At 38.1% G+C, this 15,189-nt stretch overlaps 1 protein-coding gene across 5 annotated transcripts in view; it reads left to right on the forward strand.

The window, feature by feature from the left end:
• NELL2 (neural EGFL like 2) overlaps positions 1–15,189 on the forward strand; it is a 507,676-nt gene that overhangs the window by 394,980 nt on the left and 97,507 nt on the right. For all 5 annotated transcript variants that reach the window (XM_086399811.1, XM_086399808.1, XM_086399809.1 and 2 more), the window contains 2 exons: positions 11,116–11,238; positions 13,981–14,076. In XM_086399811.1, the coding sequence (XP_086255937.1) occupies positions 11,116–11,238; positions 13,981–14,076 (219 nt within the window). The remainder of the gene's footprint in view (positions 1–11,115; positions 11,239–13,980; positions 14,077–15,189) is intronic.

Here is a 15,189-nt window from a genome sequence, read left to right on the forward strand (position 1 = left end):
GTGATAAGCACACAGTTTCTGTCTGTCTGCTTTCTTCCCCTTCCACTACCCCTCCTCCTCTTCCTCTTCTGTATCCCTTTGTTTCAACTCTCAGTGTTGCACAGACACTTTTTTTTCAACTCTCAGTAATAATCTAACACCAATTTAAAAGGAGAAGAATAAAAGGAAGAAAGAGGAATTAAGGAGAGGGAGGCTGGCTTACTAACATAGGACTCCTCCCTGTGTCGAGGAAAGTTATTCTCTCCTCAACTGCATACTGCTATTAATTTCCCTAAAATCAACTCTAATTTTGTGATCCCACTTTTTATTGTACAGGGGAAGTGGCTCCTTATTGTCCACCTGATAAAATCATGCTGTTTTCCTGACCCTATTCACACTGTTCCTTACTCTTCCCTGTCAGTCATCAGCTGTAGCAGCTCAGTCTCTTCAGGCCCTGCTGTACCTCATCTTGTGTCTTTTGCACCCACTCTCTGTCCATGTGGAATGTTCCTTTCCATGTTTGTTCTTTTCCTGTTAAAACTCTTTCTGTCCTTCAAGACTCACTTGTTTGGCCTGTTTGCTACATGACATTTTCCCGCAATTACGGGAATACTTCTCAGTTGTTCCTCATCTCTTCCTCTTTAAACCTTTGAGATCTCTGTTTATAGTTTTTTTAAAACTCCGAAGCCAAATCGAGGTCTTATCGCCTCCCAGCTATATGACATTGGCAAGGAAATGTCCTGGCTCTGAGAAAGCTCTAATTCCTATTTGTAAAATAGGAATAATAATAGGACTAATCTGAAAAGATTTTTGTGAAGACTGAAGGGGATAATGCATATAAAACACTTAATGTAATGCTTTAGAGTATGTAGTAAGCACTTAGAAATTAACTATTGTCATTATTACTATGATTTCTCTCTTACAGCACTAATCAATAGCTGCAGTATATCATAGTTTTTCTCTCTTCACATCATGAATCCTGTAATAGTTCAAAAGTTTCTTGAGGTCACAAATCCCAGTTTGATGCATCTTTGCCTCTTCTGGAGCACTAGACTCACACAGCAGAAGCTTCACAAATGTGTGTTGAAAGAACACATGAAAATCACCTGGTTGATGCTTCAAAGTATTTTGTTGCCCTACATTGGGTTCTGACAAAGCTTACTCCACGAGACACAAAATAGGGCAAAGTAAGATTTTGCCATAAAAATTGAATTTTAATTTCTTTGTGAAATTACTGTAAGGGTAAAGAGGGAATTTGTGCTTTGGTTGTTAAGATTCTTGATCAAATAAGGATTAGGCAAAAAGTCTGAACATAGAGTGAAAAGACTAGAAGAAAATAAACCAAGCATGTCAAAGGAAGGAAATCTAACAAATTCCTAGTTGCCGAACAAACTGAAGAATAACAAGAAGTCAGTGTTGAATTGGTGTGGTCAGTGAACAGGAAACTTGAGTACTGAACAAGAAATGCTTGGGTGTAAAAATGAGTTTTAGTGGCTTTGCTACAGCTGTAGGCATTAAGCAGGCTGAAAATATAATTTCTTGTAGCTGCTTGAATGGTGTTAAAAGTAAAAGTAGATTTCTGTTAAAATGACCTTGTAATAAATAGATGTTTCTCTCTAATAAAAGTGAATAAGTAAGGTAACTATAAGAAACAAAATGAATAGCTCTGGGTAGGTTTGATAGAGGCATTTTCCCTCAATGTAACCACTGAAAGTTGTTTCAGCAGCATTTTAGAAAACAGAAGAATGTCCAGAATGTGTCTGATTTCAGAAGAGATTATGAAGAAAGCAAATTCTGTAAGACATTTAGGTTTTCTCCAACTAATTGAAATAGAAAAGAGAGGACATTATCTTTAGCTGTCCATTTGCTAATAAAGACAAAATGAGTTTTCCCACTGAACTAGGTAATGAGATGAGAGGGTAACTAATATCTGTTGAGTGTCTATTATTTGCCAGTGTGTTTACCTTCATCATTTAAGTGTATTCTTTGCAATAGTTCTCTATTGTAGGTCTTAATTTTCTCATTTTAAACTTAGAAAGATCGGCTAACTTTCTCAAGGCCACTGAGAACTTTGAATAAAACAGCATCTCAAACCAAGCCTGTCTGGAAAGCATATGTATCATGTTGCCTCCCTGCTATTGCTATTTATAATAGTACATAATTTTCTCATATTTCTACTTTGTCCTTCAAATGTAGTTAGGGTCCCCTTACAGAACAGTTTATGGGGGACATTTTAAACTGATAAATGGAAACAGTCTTCTTTAATCATTAGGACAGATGTTTTGATTTCAGAGATTTGTCTTGCTGGTGTCATTGAGCACTAAATATTTGTGGAGGGGGAGGAAGAAAGGAGAAGAGAGAAGGAAGCGCTTCAAGTTCTTTCCAATAGGCCCCCGAATTATCTAAAAATTGTTGAGTTGTAATAGAGATGTTCTTTATATTCAGTTTGTACTCACTTTGAAAAGACCTGCCATTGAATAAATTATCTTGTGAATGGTCTAAGGAGCTATGCGTGCATGCTAAGTTGCTTCAGTCAAGTTTAACTCTTTGCAGCCCTATGGACTGTAGCCCACTAGACTTGTCTGTCCATGGGATTCTTCAGGTAGGAATACTGGAGTGGGTTGCCATGTCTGCCTCCAGGGGATCTTCCTGACCCAGGGATCGAACCCGTATCTCCTGCATCTCCTACATTGCAGGGGAATTCTTTACCACTGAGCCAACAGGAAAGCCAAGGAGCTATGGTCAAATCCAAAAAGTTATTTTGTTTGAGAAACAGAGATGGCATGTATTATCTGGGGACTCATCATTGTTGCCATTCTTTCGAGAGAAAAATAAGAGATCTCAGTTGCAGACCCATGGGCTGTCAAGTTCTGATGCTCTTTACAGGTCAGAGCACATTGACTTAGGTGGGGACACATATGATTGAAATTCATGGAGGAGCTTCTGCAAATCTCCTTGATACCTTCAGGCAAGCAATATGGTTTCCAGAAATGTAAGAGGACCATAACCAAGCAGTTCTTTGTTTTTGAGATAAATCCCCAATCTAACCATATAGTTTGATGATGTTATTAAGAGCTCCTCAAGGAAATGGCAACCCACTCCAGTATTCTTGCCTGGAGAATCCCATGGACGGTGGAGTTTGGTGGGCTACAGTCCACGGGTCTCAAAGAGTCAGACACGACTAAGAGACTTCACTTTCACTTTCAAGAAAAATTTATACTTCTGTGGGCTTCCTTGCTGCAAGACTTATCCAGTCTTAAGCCTGATGGAGCTTTGTCCCAGGTTTCTAATAATCAAATCATAGTAAAGGCCTGAGGTTGGTTGTCACTAGATTCAGAGCCACATCTTGCCACATTCAAAGAGAGAATATGCTCATTTTGAGCTCGTAGTCTAAAAAACACTCAGTTCAAAGAGAGTGAAGCAGTTTTCTTTGTGGAATTTTCACCTGTATATTGTGATAGCCACTGTTTTCCCAGCATTTCTGGATTTAGACAAGAGAGTAGAAGATGCAGCATAGATAATGTAATTCTTGTGACTGGAGAAATCTATCAGAGGAAAAGAAAGATTCTCTGAGAGTATTGGGCCAGTTATAAAGCTATGAAGATATATTACATTCTGTTATCAGAAGAGTGGAATCTACTGTGTAAAGATGTCAGCCAAAGGATCTGGTATATTACAGGGATATAAACCAGAATTACCCAGAAGCAAAGGATGACATTACCAAAGCCTAACTGACTCTTGGACATTGGAGATATCTGTTTGCCAAACTGCATTTAGGTTGAACTTCCAAAGATTTCATTTGAGGGAAGCAGTGTTAGAGTTCAGGTTCTGTGAGGCGGTTACTTTGTTTTTCAAACATTTGTATTTGACCATATTGCTATTTTCCTTTTTTTTTTTTTTTTTAAATGCCTCTCAACTGAGTGAAAATGTGAATTTTAGTATGAGCTGAAATTACCTCAGTGCTTTGTCCTATGGAGTTCTATAATTTTGAATAAGGCTCCTATAGGGTTCAAAGTACTAGAAAATACAATAAAGAGATCAACAATGTCAGATGTGCAGATGATACCACTCTAATGGCAGAAAGTGAAGAGGAACTAGAGCTTCTTTTTGAGGATGAAAGAGCAGAGTGAAAAAACTGGCTTAAAACTCAACATTCAAAAAACTAAGATCATGGCATCCAGTCCCATCACTTCATGGCAAATAGATGGGGAAAAAGTGGAAACAATGCCAAATTTTATTTTCTTGGGCTCCAAAATCACATGGACAGTGACTGCAGCCATGAAATTAAGATGCTTACTTCTTGGACAGAAAGCTATGACAAACCTAGACAGCATATTAAAAAGCAGAGACATCACTTTGCTGACAAAGGTCCACATAATCAAAGCTATGGTTTTTTCTGTAGTCATATACAGATGTAAGAGTTGGACCATAAAGAAACTTGAGTGCCGAAGAATTGTTGCTTTTGAACTGTGGTGCTGGAGAAGACTCTTGAGAGTCCCTTGGATGGCAAGGAGATCCAACCAGTCCATCCTAAAGGAAATCAACCCTGAATATTCTTTGGAAGGACTGATGCTGAAATTGAAGCTCCAATGCTTTGGCCACCTGATAGAGCAGACTCATTGGAAAAGACCTCATGCTGGGAAAGATTGAAGGCAGGAGAAGAAGGAGACAAGAGAGGATGAGGCTAGCATCACCAACTCAATGGACATGAGTTTGAGCAAACTCTGGAAGATAGTGAAATTCAGGGAAACCTAGCGTGCTGCAGTCCAGTGGGTCACAAAGAGTTGGACGTGACTTAGCAACTGAACAGCAGTCACAGCTTCCTAACACTAAGCATTAGAAGACTTCTAATGTATAAACATTCAAAATTTCTGAATAATTACATCGAAGATCACTAGAGTAAAAAATAGATCAGGGAAGACTTATTAAATGTCAGGAGGCTCTATTGCATAGCAATCAGTAGACTACTTTCTGGAGTCAGATGTCCTGATTCACAGCTCTAACAGTTATCAGCCATGCGATCTCAGGCAAGATAGGTAACATCTACAAGCCAAATTTAACTTCCCGAAAAATAATGTTTCCACGTGAATATGAGGATTAAATGAAGTGGTTTTTGTTACAAAGTGTGTAGTATGTAGTAAGCACTGAATTAGAGGTACAATTATTACAAAGCACTGAAGTTCATTCAAACTTGTAAGAGGCTCAAGATTCCAAAAAGAAAAGAAGCAAATAAATAAGTGCTGTTTTAATTTAGAATCTGTAACTTTCCTCCACACACATAAAAAATATCTGTGTCAAATGCTCCCTTCTGCATAAAGTCATTCTTATATTCCCACTTACCCAACTAGAAATGACCTTCTCTGTTGATCTCAACAACATTTTTAAACAGAGATTACTTCCTTGCTTCAGCATTTCTCATAATGAAGCCATGTATGGCTTTTATGTTTTTATCTAATCTCCCCAACTAAATTATAAGTTCTGTGAGGGTAACTACTACTTATAGTCATATTTTTAATCCCAGGAAAATCCTAATACAAATAGACATTGAAAATTTTGTATTTAATTGAATTGTAGATATATTTAAATTACTTTCACTCCTATTTTCTGTAGTATTTGCATTTTGTATCATAGTGAATTTCTTGAATAGAACATGTGCTATGTGTATTGTATGTCTGTGTTAAAATCACACTGAGAAAAGCTATGTGAATTTTAGAATGGCCATATCATCTCTAGATAGTATATTCATTCTGGAAACAGCTCAATATGAACACCAATTTTAAAATTCAATTTGAATCCAACCTAGATAGCATATTCAAAAGCAGAGACATTACTTTGCCAACAAAGGTTCGTCTAGTCAAGGCTATGGTTTTTCCTGTGGTCATGTATGGATGTGAGAGTTGGACTGTGAAGAAGGCTGAGCGCCAAAGAATTGATGCTTTTGAACTGTGGTGTTGGAGAAGACTCTTGAGAGTCCCTTGAACTGCAAGGAGATCCAACCAGTCCATTCTGAAGGAGATCAGTCCTGAGATTTCTTTGGAGAGAATAATGCTAAAGCTGAAACTCCAGTACTTTGGCCACCTCATGCGAAGAGTTGACTCATTGGAAAAGACTCTGATGCTGGGAGGGATTGGGGGCAGGAGGAGAAGGGGACGACAGAGGATGAGATGGCTGGATGGCATCACTGACTCAATGGACGTGAGTCTGAGTGAACTCCGGGAGTTGGTGATGGACAGGGAGGCCTGGCGTGCTGCGATTCATGGGGTCGCAAAGAGTCGGACACGACTGAGCGACTGATCTGATCTGATCTGATGTGTTATTATGACTAATGATCTGTTGGGTGTTGAGTCTTAAAATGATTTTAGATACATTAACTTACACAGGTTAGTGAAATGACAATATTTTTGTTATATGTAACATCTGCTGCTACTGCTGCTAAGTCACTTCAGTCGTGTCCGACTGTGAGACCCCTAGACGGCAGCCCACCAGGCTCCCCCGTCCCTGGGATTCTCCAGGCAAGAACACTGGAGTGGGTTGCCATTTCCTTCTCCAATGCATGAAAGCGAAAAGTGAAAGTGAAGTCGCTCAGTCGTGTCCGACCCTTAGCGACCCCATGGACTATACAGCCCACCAGGCTCCTCTGTCCATGGGATTTTCCAGGCAAGAGTACAGGAGTGGGGTGCCATTGCCTTCTCCGATGTAACATCTACATTTAGGTAAATTCAGGTGTGTATATTATTACTTTATTTTCATAAATGAATTTTACTGTGCTGACCTTTGTCACTGGTGTAAAACCAGTTTCACATATATGTGAAGATGAAGAGCAAGCAAATTATGGCATTCAAGAGAAATTTTTGCCAGCTACCACTATAAGGTCATCTGTTCTATATAGAATGTACTATAATAATTGACATCCATATTACTATTTTTTAAGAAATGTTAAAGGATGGAGTTTTCCTTCAATATTTCTTTCTTTTTTCCATTTTACTGTTTAAAATGCATAGATACAAAAATGATTATATTTTGATTAAAATTATTATGTGCTAATATTTTTAGTGAAAAGAAAAAGAAAAGGGTGCATTTGGTTTCAATCCCAGCTATTGTTTGAACTGTCATGTCACATGAACAATGACATTTTATCTGAGGATATGAGGATAGCATTGAATCTGACAGATTGAATATTCTGAACATCATACCTGAAATGTCTGCATTTCACTATATGTGAAATAAAACTTGGAATTCATTCACACTTACATCCTGACATGCTCTTCTCAAACACTGGTATATAATATTGATTTAAATTCTGTCATAATATTTCCCTCCTTATTTTATCAATTATATGTTTAAAATGTTGGAGGAAGTTTTAAAAATGGATAGGCTGACTGGTGGGTTGGTGGTTGAGTCCTTAGGGGTATGTGAGTCAGGGAAAGGGTAAAAAGATTGACATTTGACCAAAACTGGATATGGCACAGCAATCGTTAACTATTTATTGAGATAACCTTATAGGATATTTGCTCCTTGCTTCATTCACATTCTCTTTTGTAAAGAGCTGTCAAATTAAAGTTAATTCTTCTGTGAGATTTCAGGAAAGGCATTTTAAAAGACTTTTCTTAAGATCACCGTTTAGTTGATAATTGTATGACCAACTTTAAGTTGTGTGAAAAAAATTAAAGTAATGATGAAAAGGAATCAATATTTGTTTTCAAAGTGTATCTTGCTATCTTAATAAACATTTGAAATATTCCAAACCAAATAAAACACCATGATAGAAAAATCAGTAAAAAAAAAAAACAAATGAAAAAACAGCTTAAGTTTCAGTAGCTTTCCATTTGATATCTAGTCTCCAGTTAAATGGGGCTTCCCAGATGGCTCAGAGGTAAAGAATCCACCTGCCAGCATAGGAGACATAAGAGATAGGGCTTTGATCCCTGGGTTGGGAAGATTCTCTGGAGAGGGAATGGCCAACTATTCCAGTATTCTTGCCTGGAGAATCCCATGGACAGAGGAGCCTGGTGGGCTTTAGTCCCTGGGGCCACAGAGTCAGATACAACTGAGCAACTGAGCACATACACACACTCTACAGTTGAATGGATTAGGTTGACTTGAATGATAACAGCAGAGGAAGGCTATCCTAGCTTTCCTGATCTGGTCATTCATTCTTTGAATCATTTATTTGAAACACTATCTTTAAATGCTGAAATGAAATACAAAGAAAAATGTAAAATTCTTCCCCTAAACTTCACAGTCCCAAGTGGTGCATGAAAATAGAGGACCAAGGAGAAGCGGACATTTATGATAAAATATAGTAAGAGAGCCTTGTGCTAGGGAAAGCAGACAGAAGTCCCCAACTCTGCAGGAGGTAGGAGAAAGATATTTTCACAGAAAACATGTCATTTAACAGTGAGAGACTTTTTTTTGGGGGGGGGGAGGGGTGCTCCAAAATCACTGCAGATGGTGACTGCAGCCATGAAATTAAAAGACACTTGCTCCTTGGAAGAAAAGCTATGACCAATCTAGACATGCATATTAAAAAGCAGAGACATTACTTTGTCAGCAAAGGTCTGTCTAGTCAAAGCTATGGTTTTTCCAGTAGTCATGTATGGATGTGAGAGTTGAACCATAAAGAAATCTGAGCACCAAAGAATCGATGCTTTTGAACTATGGTGTTGGAGAAGACTCTTGAGAGTCCCTTGGACTGTAAGGAGATCCAACCAATCAATCCAAAAGGAAATCAGTCCTGAATTTTCATTGGAAGGACTGATGCTGAAGCTGAAACTCCAATACTTTGGCCACCTGATGCAAACAACCAACTCATTGGAAAAGACCCTGATGCTGGGAAAGATTGAAGGCAGGAGGAGAAGGAGACAATAGAGGATGAGATGGTTGGATGGCATCACCGACTCAATGGACATGAGTTTGAGTAGGCTCCGGTAGTTGGTGATGGACAGGGAAGCCTGGCATGCTGCAGTCCATGGGGTCGCAAAGAGTCAGTCACAACTGAGTGACTGAACTGAATTTAAAAGTAGTAAGAATTTTCCAGGAGAATCCATGGGGTAGGCACTGAAGGCCAAGAGAACAGCGTTCACACCTGTGTGCACTGGTACATTTGAAAACTGGAAAACTGTCTTCACCCTTGAATTGCTTAGGACCCACTTCTTCATTTCAGTGGATGCTGTGAGTAAAGGACAACAGAGGAAAGCAGATCCTGGGTTGTGCAGTTATTTACGTTTGTTGAACATTACCATACTGGATGTTAAACTAAATCTTGTTAGGCCCTTCCTCTACCCAGTGGGTGCCATCTAATTAAGAGGACAAGCAAGACAGGGATAAAAACAGCATCAAATCAATCAGCAGCTGTCTTTAAAGGGCCCGTAGCTATCCATATAGAGATTTATAGATTAACTGCAGCTCTTTGAATTGCACTGGAAAGAAAATTGGCAGCAGCTGCAAACTACACAGAGCAGATTTATTTTGCTTTAGGCAGCTGAACTCAAGTAGGTAGGCTGCCCGTTCTGGTCTCTCCGATATTTAATCATGTCCAAGGGTAGCCCCAGTTAAGACACCCATTTGTAATCCAGCTGTTTTCTAGGCTGCCATCAGTATGCATAAATTTATTAAAATCTCTAAAATATTCTGATTCTAAATAATAAAAGTGGAATTTTATACAATTGGGGGAAATTCAGCCAGGAATTTGTAGAATAAGGTATCTATTACTGTAATTCTAAAACCTTAGTGACTGAAATCTCTCTGTCCTCTGAAAAGTTATTGGGAATAATCTTTATAAAGTTATTATAGAGCTATAGTTAAAGGTATCCAACTTTGTGCTTGTTTAACACAGGACATAGAATCATGAAATGTTAACCTTTTTTTAAAAAAATAAGGAGCATCTGATTTTAGTAGTTAAATGTTAGTCTAATCTCAACTGCATATGTCAAAGGCAAGTTTTCTTCAAAATTAGATATATTACTGTTATGTTATTTAGAATAGTATCTATGTTGTTTGAAATTCCAAGAATTCTAAAGTGAAAAAGAAATATTTCTTTTTGCTTTGATTATTTATACCATGGTGAATTAATGGCTTAATTAATGTAATTATATTAAAATACAATTTAATTTTAGACCTGAATAATATTTATGCAAGAGCCTGGGTGATCCGTGTGAGTATGAGGCTGTAGGGATTTCAGATCGCTGAACTAACTCGTATGCATTTCCTTATCTGTATTTCATTTCCTACTTGTCTTGATTCTAGTGTTAGATCTGTTTTCTTTCTCATATTGACTGTAGTTATTCCTCATGTTTACATTTTTGCTGAACACTGAGCTAGAATCCTGAAGTTGCCTGTTATGACTGTGAATTTGTGCAGGCCCCTGAAGCACTCTGAGCCACCATTGACTTGTCTTTAAACTAGTGATAATGACATCAGTTCTTCCTCTCTCATAGCAGAGCTGGGGGTATCAAGTGATTCAGTGCTTTTAAAAGTGTCAGGTTACACACAGTTAAAGAAGGTATCATGTTGACTGTATATCAAAAAGTTTGTGTTTGCACATATTATAAAGGCAAGTTTGTCTTATTTAAGAAAAGTGTGACCTCCTTTGCAGAAAGAGGCAACTTACGAAGAAATGCCAATACCCCCAACAGTTTGCATGTGTATCTTTATGTTTGCAAGTGTGGATGTGGGTGTTAACTGCATCTAATTCCCAGGGCTTCAGTTCCATTATCCTGCAGGTCAGGATTTGTGGAGCAATACAGTCACACCTCCTTTCCTATCATCCTTCCCTTACTACAGGAAAAAGTTAGGTGGCTGATTTATATCATGAGATAATTCCCCAAATATTAACCACTGAGACTAAACAGCTGGCTGTGGTATCTACTTCTGAGAATTAATTCCTATCCTTCCCTGTCTGCTCCTCTATTCATTCCTACTATTCATCTGCCTTTTGTCCAAATCTTTTTGTGTTCAAAGTTTGTGGATGTATGCACTATGTATGTACCTCAAAATACAAACTCTTCTTTAATAGATAATCTGTGCATGTTTTTGTTGGAAAGAAATACCATACAATAACAAAGATAAAGGTACAATTTAAAACACAGTGTCTTTGAAAATCTATCTTTGAGTAACAAAACTGTGTCCTCATTTCAGAACATGATGAGTGTGTCACGAATCAGCACAACTGTGATGAAAATGCTTTATGCTTCAATACTGTTGGAGGACACAACTGCGTCTGCAAACCAGGCTATACCGGGAATGGAACTACATGCAAAGGTAAAAGATTTTAAGCGCTAATACCTCTTCCATTAGGGATGATGCACTCCATCTCTCCTCTCCACCCTTTTTCATCACTGTTACCTACCTTCTGGGTGTTTCCCACAGCCACTGAGAACTTCAAAGTGTAGCTCACGTTCTTCCTCTTGGATCACATCAGTGTTTAAGTGGCCAGCTGTTCATCAACTCTGGTTTAATGTTCCATGACCTCAACCGCAGTGGTTTTGCACTTATTCCTCTCAAGCAGACCGTGGCCGTAACCATACCCTAGGCACTTTTGTACAGAACTGCTCCATCTTTGAAATCTAGACTTTAAATTTTTATTGTCTGACCCCAAGTCCCTTTGCTTCCAGTTTTCCCCTTCTGTTCTTTTCATAGATTTTCATCTTTAACCTCTCTGATCTTTCCTTTTCATCCAGTTTTCCAGTCTCCTCCCAGGTTCATATACTTCTTTTTGAGTCCAAACATTACAGCTGTATTTTTTCAGCAGTACCATCAACCCATTTGTTTTACTACCATGATTCACTGTAAAATATCTATTTGGGATCAGTCAGACTGTTTTTCTTCTCTGTTTTCTCTCTTGAGCTGTTAGGTACTAATTAACTGGGAATATTGGGTTCGTATGTATTGTCATCTCTGATTTTACCTGAGAATTATTTATCAATAATTCTCAGATTTTCATTTGCATCAGTGGACATTCCAACTAGTCTCCCACCATCCATTAATTCTCTCTTGCACCCATGCTCTCTTTTTCCTTCATCAGATGAGCTTACCTCCTAGTTCACAAGGGAAATAGAGGAAACTATTTTGGAAACTGTTTTGGAAACTCATACTGACTTCCATAGGATAAAGTCCATATTCCTTATTATGTCATATAAAACTTATGATTTGTCTAATTTAGGCATTTTAAGCTTCAAAACTGCCCATTCCTCAAATATGCTGTCATGGAGATTACTAAAATTAATTTTATTTGATGCCATGTATATGGGAGACAGGAAATAACACAAATGATTATTAATGCAGTGGCCTTGGAGCATGAGTCTAAGGCCTGTTCTACAATAATACACTGGATACAGACATGGATGAGCCAGAGGATTATTCTGATTGTAAAAGTTATGGAAATCCATAATTTAGAGCATTGTAAAGATCTACTCATTTAGGGGTCCAAATCCCACAAAGATTTCCTCAGAATCTAGACTGATCCAGAGAAAAGCTAAATCCATAGCATAGTGTACCTGATCCCTTAGGACTTCCCCAAAGCATCTGGGTGTGCTGAGAGTTAAGATTTCATCTGGGAGCCCAACCTTCTCAGTCTTAGTTGTACTTGACTCCCACTCCTTATTCATATGAAGAGTAAAGTTTATAGTGTAAAGAATTCTTGAAGCCTTGAGTAGATGCAGATAGAAAATTCTTTGAAATAAGGAGAACTTTCCAGGATCTATAAATTTCTTCTGGAAATTAGGACTATAGGTTATCAAAAGACTCTCCAGTCCTATGTGCCTTTCTGATGGGAATGTCAAAAGCTGGGAAGAGATATATTTTAGATATAGGATCTGCATTCTGTCCTCCATCAACATGCTGAAATCTTGTAAATTACTCCAGTGAAGATATATACATGATATACCCTTTCTTTTTATGAGACTTAAATTCCTAATCTCTTTGCAAATTCCTGGTGACTAGGTATTGTTTTTGCCTAGGATGAAGACAAATTAGGACCTAGAATCAAAGAAGTCAAGTCAAGCTTCTTTTAACTCAGTCACAGAATCTCAGATTTCTACAGTTTACCTCTCTGAGAAAGTACATCCTAACTAACTATGGGAAGCATGTGCCAGAAAATTAGAGAAAAAGCTTTTGCTTGAGGCCTGAAAAATGCTGGTGTGGTTCATCCATGACAGACCTGGCCAGGCTGAGGGAGTAGCCCTGAGCCTTACAGAAACAAAGTATAAATTGAGGTGGAAACAGAAGTTTCCAAGGGTACACAGTCTTACCTACCTTGTTTTTCCCACTTTTTTTTTTTTTTTTGGAAGCCAAACCATCTCAAAACATCACCCTTGCAATGGCTTGAAACTTGGCTCCCTTTTCTACTCACAGAAAAACTCCCCTCACTCACAAAGCCACTCTAACACAACAGGCCATGAAGTTCCTTTGCCCTGGATCCTGACGTATCCTTGGCGGGGGAATGCAAGACTCTAAGACCCCTTTGGCAAATTCTCATTATTGATTAATTCATCCCTTTAGGATGGATTTATAGCTTTTTGAAAGATGGGGCATTTTTCTAGTATTTTTTGACATTTTGGACAGTGTGAAGAATGATCAGAGCCTCATAGGATTCAATCATTTCTAGTTTCTGAGTCTCATTCTCTAGATGGTGGTTTGCTCTTTAGGTAACTGTTTAGGATAGTTGCCATTTTTTATAGTTTTAATTTCAAGATTTTTAGATTGTTATAATGAGATATAATACTAATTCTAATGCACTTACTGCTGTGTAAGGTTACTGGTTTTTGTTAAAAGAAAGTTCAGTATTTTCTTTTATAGGTGAAACACTTAACATCAGAAAGAGTATTGTTCTACAAATTGTGTTGAAGTTTCTTACCTATATGGAAAGTGTATTATGAATATGAAATTATAATAGGATGTATAATTGGATGTCAACATCTCCAAGGCAATAAAGAAAAGCTAGTTTGAAGAATCTTGAATTGTTTCCTTATAAAGTGCTAAAATCATGTATCTGAATTATTTTAGCATTTTGCCAAGATGGTTGTAGAAATGGAGGAGCTTGTATTGCTGCCAACGTGTGTGCCTGCCCACAAGGCTTCACCGGGCACAGCTGTGAAACAGGTAAGGATATCATACCGTCTTCTAGAAAATGAACTTTTATACCAATGTATGAAGTAATCCATGAGGAAAATAGTGTTTCAAGTAGGCTCTCAAAAGCATGGTTCTATTAACACGGAAGCTTAGGATGCAGGAGGTAGAAAGTTTCAGGGAGAGGTATTCACTGAATGTTTGCCCAAAGTCTAAAGAGGTTTTGCAGCTATTATAACTAGAAGCATATTGAACTTTCTCAGGAAAAAAATGTGTGGGATTGCCTAGGATTTTATGACTTCATAATTCATTTTACTCATTTGGAGCCCTGTGTTCCTGGAAATTATATGATAATATCAAAACATGGAGTCCAAGCTTCTGGTCAGCTCACTTCCTGGAATATACTACTTCCTACATCCACATTTGAGATGTTTTAATAAATTTTTACCTGGTCCACTTAATGTTTTTTCATTGTCATATATTTACAAAATATTTAAAGTTCTCTACTCCTTAATTTTTCCTCATCCAAGTCCATTCTGAACTTGCTCTTTCTGATAGAGACTAATACTAGAAGCTTTTAAAAATATTTAAATATATATATCTATACACAGTATATGGCTTATGACTCAAAGTAAGATGGTTTTGTCCATTTAAATATACCTTAAGAATTTAAAAAGTACATTGATTATTAGGTCCTAATTAAAATCAAGTCAGTAGTAGTTTTGGTTGCTTTGGGCTGTGTGCCTGCTGTCGCTTTAGTCATGTCTGACTCTTTGCAACCCTCTGGACTTAGCTCACCAGGCTCCTCTGTCCATAGGATTCTCCAGGCGAGAATGCTGGAGTGGGTTTCCATGTCCTCCACCAGGGGATTTTCCCAACTCAGGGATCAAGCCCACATCTCTTATGTCTCCTGCATTGGCAGGTAGATTCTTTACCACTAGGGAGGGCCACCTGGGAAGCCCTACTTTGGGTTAAATGGATTCTAATAGCAGGTCCTCACAAAGTCCGATTAATCTCCCTAAGAGAAAGCTGCTGCCACCAGTGATTGGTGGTCACTGCCTCCCATTGCTTTTCATAAATCTCTGTGCAATAGACACAGTGAATGTCCCATCTCCATCCCTCTTGCAGTCATCTGGTTTAATAAAC

This window comes from Bos grunniens, chromosome 5 (genome assembly GCF_055505025.1).
Source record: "Bos grunniens cultivar Pamir isolate PY7600 chromosome 5, Bosgru_T2T1.0, whole genome shotgun sequence".
In the NCBI taxonomy this organism is placed as follows: Eukaryota; Metazoa; Chordata; class Mammalia; order Artiodactyla; family Bovidae; genus Bos; species Bos grunniens.